Consider the following 9,344-nt stretch of genomic DNA (forward strand, 5'->3'; position numbering starts at 1 on the left):
TCGCAGCTAAAAACACATTTTTGGATAACACATAACATTAATTCATGGATAAAGCACGTTTTGACCATGAATGTGAATATTGGGAGTAAAGTTCTTTTTGGATAGCATTGATTCGCCTAAAACATCTTTTGGGATAACACATAATATTGATTCATGACTAAGGCGTGTGTGACCACGAATCTGGCCATTGACACTAAAGCGCATTTCGGCCGTCTCACCATTGGGAGTAAAGTTCATTTTGGGGCTAACATTAATTCATACCTAAAGCGTGTTCCAGGATAACACACAACATTGATTTATAGATAAAGCGTGTTTTGACCGTTAGTACTCGAGAGACCTTAATAAGGGAGGGATTGGACCATTGTAGACATACTCCATCATCGTGCCTCCTTTCTCTGTCAATCAGCTCCGCCACACCTCCTTCCTCATGCGCGCTCACATCACCCTCAACCCCTCCCCAACCAATTAGCACCTACCTCCCCTACTTTCATGGCTTGAGATAAATTATCCCCATCCGGACCACCCATGAATTTATTTGCACAAACTCCAATCTCGGGGGAGCTAGAGATGCCCAGAATGAGGGCATCAACATCATTGTGCACCCCGTCTGTAGTCCGGGGAACACACACATTCAAGATCGTCGGGTACAACCTTCAAAGGGGCATCGGCGTTGGCAGGTACTTGTCATCCACCCCCTTCAATATCAGCGGATACTTCTGGCGCATTGAGTACTACCCCGACGGGGAGATGGAGATGAAACATGGGGACTATGCATCTATTTCCCTAGATTTCGCAAGCACCAACTCTGAGGTGAGGGCGTCCTTCGAGGTCAGGTTGGTCGACCAAGCCAAGAAGCTTGCTCCGTTGGTGGTCCTCTCCCAAAATATGCCGATAGTGTTTCGCACTCATCCGCCAACATATGTGGGCAAAGATTTCCTGCAACCATGGGCGTACCTACAGGATGACAGCCTTGTGATTGAATGTGATATCACAGTTGTGGAAGAATCCAAGGTGGCAGTAACGGCGACTTCCTTCAAAATCCAAGTGCCTCCCTCGGATCTATCTAATAATCTCGGAGAATTACTTAAGGCGGGGGAGGAAACAGATGTCATGTTCGAGGTTCGAGGGGAGATTTTTCACGCACACAAGATTGTGCTTGCGATGCGGTCACCTGTCTTCAAAGCGGATCTTTTCGGGCGGAAGGGCGACAGGACAAGGCGGATCATGAACATAAAAGATATACAACCTCCTATTTTCAGAGCATTGCTTCACTTCATCTACACAGATTCATTGCCTTCCATGGGACATCTTGATGGAGATGATGGTGAAGAAATGGTTAAGCACTTGATCATGGCCGCTGATAGGTATGCCATGGCGAGGATGAAGGTAATATGTGAGAGCATCCTTTGCAAGAATCTTAATGTTCAGAATGTCACTACTATTTTAGCTCTAGCCAACGAGCATCACTGCAACCACCTCAAAAATGCTTGCCTTGAGTTCATCACTTCTCCCGATAGGATACACGATGTGGTGGCAAGTGAAGGGTATGCTCAACTCAAAAGATCCCGTCCTGCTATCATAGTTGATATTTTTGAGAGGGCAACTAAGTCCTGCAAAATTTAGCCTGCTCATCCTTGGTTAGGTATATATCTAATGAACATTTGCCTTCCAATTTATTTTACAAAGGTACTTTTGCCAAGAGCAGGTTTTCACAAAATTATTTATGTATGTGATGATGCATCACCTTAATCTTATCTTCTATGTAATAATTCATCTTATATATGAACACATAATTTTTGTTACCTCTCTAGTGTTCTCTAAAATAGTATAGTCTTCGGACTAAACAATTTGTTTATTGTTGCAAATTTCATATTTGTGTGCTCTTTGAATTTATCAAAGCACTACCAGTGAGTATACTGAATAGGTGCATGTAATATTCTCCATTTTGGAAACTAGGTGCTAAACTATTTATACACCTTTGTCATTACATATGTTGATAAAAACAAGAGAGGATTTTTTATAAGTAACCACAAGACCAATGGATTCAAAAAAATCTGTGCAAGATGCCTTTAATCTTGTCTGATTGCCGGGGGGGTCAGAATATTGAAGTATTGAACAATACGATATCCCATACAAAAACATTCATTGATAGGTATTTTTATTTCATCATCATGGAACGACTCAATAATCACAACCTAAATCAATTCAATAGCCAAAAAAATAGCAACAGAGAACTTGGGTCTCCTTGTGTGACCCCTCTCTTACATGTGATTTTTCTACCAGGAACCCCATTGAGGATGATGGAACTTCTGTTTTGATGGACAACATGATTTCCAAATCCATCTAAAAGGTGCATGGGAATTAGGAGGACTCCCAATTAATTGATTATAATCTTTTTTTGTTGTAATATATATACCCACCTAGTAGAAGCTCCAAAATCAACACTATCATTCAGATCATCGACATTGAGAATACGAGTCAATTCCTCACATTGCTAAAGAGCAATAGTAGAGGAGGCATGTGAAACATTTCATATATATTCTTATATGCTATATATTTTGCACAAAATAAAGTAATATCTTCATTCTTGGCAAAACAATGAAGCTGTGATAATTTATCTTGAAAACTATCATCATGCCAATGATCATACCATAAAAATGACGCATCACCACTATGAATTTTGCATGAAGTTAAGTGTTTGAACTAGTTCAGAAGGTTGAAGTAGTCCTTCAACCAAAATGAGATCACGTTAGATGAGGTGGGGGCGAATCCATTGTTACAGTAAGCTTTCCATATGAGTTCCACCTATCATGATGGTTGAAAAATTTGAAAGCTTTTTTTATTAGCAAAGCTCTATTCTGCCGCCTTATATCCAGTACACCAGCAACCTTGTGTAAGAAAACATTATCCCATTTAACTTTTCATTTTCCTTATTTGTTGATCTCCTTGACATGTTATAAGAAAGATCCTCCAGATTTTTTGAAATGACTAGTTAGTAAATGACACTTTGGTAGGGAACACTTCAAATATACGGAGAGCATATATAACTGCTTTCAAATGCACTAATTCCCCAACATGTCATATCTGGAAACAATACGAGAGTATCTATTATCCAATTTGGTAACCATGGGTATAGGTTATCAACTCTATGTCTGCAGATGCCCATAGGCAACCCTAAATAAGTGAATGACATGCTCTCATTTTGCAACCCGTGTGTTGAGCTGGTTTTGAAGCCCTATCCTCAGAGATGTTGATAAGAACAACAGGGGATTTTTTTGTAACTAACCATAAGACAGTAGGTTTGGAGAATCTATGAAAGATATACTTGATCTTGTCCAGTTGCACGGGATTGACGTATTGGACAATAGGACATTTAGACCAAAAGATTCATCAATAGGTAGTTTTATTCCATCATTTTTCCATGCCTAGTTAATCACAATCTAAAGCAGTTCAACAACCAGAACAAATAACAATGGAGAGATTGGCTATCCTTGTCTACCCCCTCTATTACATGTGATTTTCTTACCAGGAACCCCATTGACGATGATGGGGGTATACGAAATACTGATCTAATCCTCTTTTGACCAAAACCTAGATGTCGTAAGATATATATGATAGCACCATGCTTCACTTTATGAAATACTTTTCAAATTGTATATTAAAGTAATAAAATCTTTATTAGATTTATAGTATTCCTTAGGTATTCATATGCACTTGAAAGGTTGTGTTGTACATTTCTGGTCTTGATGATTCCACACTGCTTTCTACTGATTATAGGAGTGATATATTACTAAACCCAATTTATCAACAATTTAGTGAGTACTTTAATTGGCATGATTACCATGGAATAGGCATGAAGTCGGCAGGGTCTCTGAAGTATTCATCCTAGGAATGAGAGAAATATAGGCAGTATTAATACGTCTGAGATTCAGAGATTCATCCTGAAAGTCATTGCAAAATTTATACAATTGCTCTTTACAACATGCCATCATTTCTTTATGAATAAACCATTGAAACCATCAAGACCTAGTGACTTGTCATTTGGCATGCATTTAATTGCCTCACTAATTCCCCCAGTAATCGGATTCCAAATGACCAGATCCTTGTTGTTTGCTAAGTAGTCAATGTCGAATAGCATGTTGGGTTGCAAAGAAATCCCAAGTCTATCTTTGAAAGACTTCCATAGAACAACTGCTTATTGCTCATGATGAAATATTATTCTATCATCATGACGTGTGATCGCAGTAATATGACTATTTCTGAAATTTTGTTTTATCATAATATACATTTTTAGTGTTTTCATCTCCCAACCGCGCCCATGTGATGTTTGCTCTCTTATCACCAATAGATGCTCTTAACTTTAAGAAATGCGAGGGTGTGCTTTTTGAGCACCATTCTAACTTATTTTTCTCTTGTATATAGAGAACTCTTTTGTCCTCTAGGCCATCAACTAAAGACCAAACATAACCACTTTGCTCAATAGTTTTATCTAGTTGAAGTAGCATTTTAAGCCATAATTTGAGCCCTCTTATACTAGATTCCAACCTGGCAGTAATATCAACGAGTCACTATGTAAGATACTGTAATGCGAGTTAGTCTCAACGATGTCCATAAATCCTTCAAATCAAGGCCAAAATTCTTCAAACCTAAATATTTGACATTTAGGCATATGATCATCAATCTGAATGACAACAAGAATAGTATTAGAAGTGATTTTGGATAGTGGATTAGCCAAAGCGTTGGGACATGTGGTGGTTAGTGTAGCATTACTAGATATCCAATCACGCTTTTTGAGTGGTAAATTGTGCATATTGCTCCATGTATAGAGGCACTGCTTTTAGAAGAATTACCTAGGTCATGCTGTTGTGTGATGCTATTAAATAATAGCATGTCCTTATGATCTTCACTTGGTCTATTTCTCTCAAGTCTTGTGATGAAATTAAAGTTTCCTATTATGTTGAGCTCTAGGAAGCAATTTGGTTGCCACGATATGGTGGGTGAGCATCATTAGAGCTAGAGAAACTAGCAAATGTGCACGTGTACTACCTCTTGAGCTTGCGTTGGTTTTTCCCTTGAAGAGGAAAGGGTGATGCAGCACAGTAGCAGTAAGTATTTCCCTCAGTTTGAGAAGCAAGATATCAATCCAGTAGGAGTATCAAGGCAAGTTTCCAAAGTACCTGCGCAAAAACAAGCAAACTTGCACCCAACACTACAAAGGCGTCACGCCCAAGATGCGACCCTATCCTCAATTTGGCACGAGGGCCTCGTCAGGGTTAGAAGCGCATCTCGTCGTGTCGCAAGAATGGATATCGTTACAAGTACATGTACTGAAAAGAAGAGATATATGGAATTGGCTTACACTCGCCACAAGCTACATCAGAGTCACATCAGTACATTACATAATCATCAAGAGTAAGAGCAGGGTCCGACTACGGACGAAAACAAACGACAAAAGAAGAACGACGTCCATCCTTGCTATCCCAGGCTGCCGGCCTGGAACCCATCCTAGATCGATGACGAGGAAGAAGAAGAAGAAGAGGCAACTCCAAATGAACAATCAACGCGCTCGCGTCAAGTAACCTTTACCTGAACCTGCAACTGGTGTTGTAGTAATCTGTGAGCCACAGGGGACTCAGCAATCTCATTTCCAAAGGTATCAAGACTAGCAAAGCTTAATGGGTGAGGTATGGTTAAGTGGTGAGGTTGCAGCAGCAGCTAAGCATATATTTGGTGGCTAAACTTACGAGTACAAGAAGTAAGAGGGGGAAGATCTACGCATAGCGGACGTGAACTACAGATGATCAAATGAATGATCCTGAACACCTACCTACGTCAGACATAACCCCACCGTGTCCTCGATCGGAGAAGGAACTCACGAAAGAGACAGTGACGGTTACGCACACAGTTGGCAAGTTTTATTTAAGTTAACTTCAAGTTATCTAGAACCAGTGTTAAACAAAGTTTCCACGTTGCCACATAACCGCGAGCATGGCTTTCCGAAAGATTTAACCCTGCAGGGGTGCTCCAACTAGTCCATCACAAACTACCACAAGCCGCATAGAAATCCTCAAACACGAAGCTCGCGATCTCGTCGGATTCCCTAGTGGAAAACCTCAACTTTGAGATTACTCGAAGCATCACCGGAATCCCGATGCACAAGATATCTCGTCAAAGGTAAAACTAATCCAGCAAGGCCGCCCGGCGTGTCGACAATCCTGATAGGAGCCGCGTATCTCGTTCTCAGGACACGACGGATAAGCACAGCGTACGGTGGGGTGATAGAAATCTCCCGAGTTGCCCCGGGTTGGCCCCGCAAACGGCTCTAGTTTTGGACCAGCACCAACAGCACTGGCCCCCCTGTATTATGTTGAATTACTCCTCGGGTAGCGCTAACTCCCTATGCATTTCCATTTTTTTCAAGTAATTATGTTGGGCAAATAGTACCAATGTTGGGCATTGCCAGACCAGCTTTAATCTAAAACGAATTATCAAGGGGGTCCCCATAACAACCCCGATCATGTTAGGAGCGCTCGTTTATGGAACATAACACCGGTAGCCGAAACTAAGGGGGCAAAGGTGGAACAAAACACCAGGCTAGAAAGGCCGAGCCTTCCACCTTTTACCAAGTATATAGGTGCATTAAATTAAATAGCATTAATATGGTGATATAACAAGGAACCCATGCTTTCACATGGAAGCAACTGCACCTGCAACTAGCAATGCTAACAACATGGATAAGCAAGCGGTAACATAGCCAATCAGTGGTTTGCTAGGTCGATCAGGTTGATGGTGATCATGGCATTGTTGAGAAGGCTGATATTTAACAAGTGGTAGGCAACGAGACATAAACGATAGAAGCGATAAACTAGCATGGCAATGATAGTAATGGTATCTAGGGAAATGATCATCTTTCCTGAGATCCCGCTTGGAAGAAGAATGCCTCCGTGAAGCAGACGAACCGACGTAGTCGAACGGGTCCTCACATCCGACACGCTTGCGGAACTCTATCGATACGGAGGAAACGGAAACAAGCATCAACACACGATATTCACCACACGATGCGCAACACATAAGATGCATGAGCTGTTGAAAACATGCAAGTCACGGCACGACAAATCACACAATCACACACTACACATTAAGTGAAGTTCAATATGCACGAGTTGCATATTGACGAAACTCCACGTTAATTTATTAAGTTCTATACCGATTAGATACACGGCAATATTAATGTTGTCAAACATGCAAGAGGTGAAGCGGAAATTAAACTACCTATCTAGGCATTTTAAGTGAGGTCGGAAATGACATATAGCACCTCCAAAACGACCTCACATGTTAATTTACAATTCTGTCCAGATCTGAACTAATGCATTTAATTGGTTGTTAAAAAGCAAAACAAATACGTTCAAGTGATTCTACGCATCAAGGCAAGCAATCTACACATAAAGAACATCTCCAACGGAGCTACGGTTCAAAAGATACAAGCACCGCAAGATATGATGGCATGAATGCAATATGTGTGCAACGGCGGCTACGAGCACTTCAACACATACAAACAGCAAGAGAAAATGAAACTACACGAGATTCTAAGCAAGTTTCATGTAGGACACGATCAAAACGGAGCTACGGTTCAGAAACTACGGGCAAAAAAAGAAAACACTACAAACTGCCAAAAACGGCCACATAACACTTTCTACGCCCCACAACTACGGCTACACAACTCCGTTAAACTCAAGCAAGGCATGGCACAGAAGAGGGCAAGAAGCGCTACTACGAACATCTAACAACAACTAGCATGGCAGCAAGGAACACTAGAAAAAGAAGACACAACATGGCATCGCACACACTATTTCAGACTTAGTGAAAATTACACCTCATGAAAGTGCAGTTTTCGATCTGAAGCAATATTGACAGCAGAAAAACCTATAGCTACAGGACTCCAAGTGGCATGAAAATTTACCGCATGCTAGAGAAACACAAGGGGTACAATTAACTCCATTGGACCAACCTCAAAAGAGCTACAGATCACAAGATGCAAGCAAGACAAGACAGCAACAAAATATAACAGATTCCAGTCTTGGAAATATTTCAGCTCCTCTAAAACAGCACTATTTCTAGCATCTTGAGAGCAAGCAAAACACACCTAAACATGCTTTTCTATTGCAACCAAAACTACCAGGGGCTAAACAAAACATCCAAGGTCAGCTCTCTAGTTGACAACTAATTCAAACGAGGCACGAAATAAATCCTACGAATTAAACAAAAGGGCATCACGGTAAAATATTGCGCGAACTAACTTACTCTAATGCTAAAACTAATTGCACAGAAAAATCCATGGGATTTTTCTACCCCAAAAACATATAAAATATGTGGGGTTTGCAACACAAAACAAAGCCACACATTAATGCGGGAAAATAACCTATATACGGGAAAATAAACTAGAGGCAATCCTTACATGCAAAAATACGTGTGACCGCTCTAAAATACACGCAAAAATAGTTCCTAAAACATAGGTATTTCTATCATGGCATTCGAGCAACCCGGTCTAGCGCGAAAAATAAATACGGCCTAAATCCTATCGGGACAGCACGCTAATCTATCCATACATCACGCTAAACTACGTCAAACAATTGTGCAAGTTGTGAAAACATATTCTACGCGAAATTCTACCCGAGTTACATATCTAAAACTTCGCGATCCGACTTACGGATAATATTCTACGGGCAAAAGAAAATCTAGCAATTACTCTGGAATTAATAAATTGCTAGATAATAGAAAAATGCCACTCGGGCCGAATCTAGGCATAATGGGCCTACCAGAGGCGCGCCACATAATTACCATGCGCCCGGGCGAAGGATAGAGGTGAAGGCTCACCTTTGGGCCGGATCTGGCCGGCGCGTCGCTGAGAAGAGGTGGAGTTGGTTGGGCCTCGGGGCGCCTGGGCCTTGCCCTACTGCTGGCCTGGAGGGAAGGGAGGGAGCCGGGCCGGCCTGAGTGCAGCAGGCCCACGAGGCCAGGCGCACGAGGCGCTGTCGTCCTCCTCCCGTGGACCTCAGGACGGGACCTGGCGGCGCTTTCGTCGGGAGATGAAGGCGGCGGCGAGCACTGGGAACCGGCGAAGGGGGGCGTAGGCAGCGGGGGAAACGGCGGATCTCATCGGATCCGGCCGTGGGGAACCCGTTCCCTGCGGCGGCGACTCGAGGCAGCACCGTGGCGAGGAGATCGGGAGCTCGCGATCTCGAGGCCCGGCCATGGCGCTGGGTACCTGCGGGGGGAGAGAGAGAGCTGGGTGAGGGAGATAAGAAGAGGGGAGAAGAGAGGAGGGAGGAGGGAGCTCCGGCCTG

General features: G+C 42.3%; 1 protein-coding gene across 1 annotated transcript; it reads left to right on the forward strand.

Annotated features, from left to right (window-relative positions):
- The first annotated feature begins 422 nt into the window (after positions 1-422).
- On the forward strand, positions 423-1,623 carry LOC123416927 (BTB/POZ and MATH domain-containing protein 1-like). Its single transcript, XM_045106825.1, has one exon. The coding sequence runs from the start codon at positions 526-528 to the stop codon at positions 1,621-1,623; it is 1,098 nt and encodes a 365-aa protein (XP_044962760.1). The 5' UTR covers positions 423-525.
- The last annotated feature ends 7,721 nt before the right edge of the window (positions 1,624-9,344 follow it).

Source organism: Hordeum vulgare, chromosome 1H (genome assembly GCF_904849725.1).
Source record: "Hordeum vulgare subsp. vulgare chromosome 1H, MorexV3_pseudomolecules_assembly, whole genome shotgun sequence".
Classification (NCBI taxonomy): Eukaryota; Viridiplantae; Streptophyta; class Magnoliopsida; order Poales; family Poaceae; genus Hordeum; species Hordeum vulgare.

Coding starts and splice junctions, on each gene's coding strand:
- LOC123416927 (XM_045106825.1), top strand. CDS start 526: ATGAATTTATTTGCACAAACTCCAATCTCGGGGGAGCTAGAGATGCCC.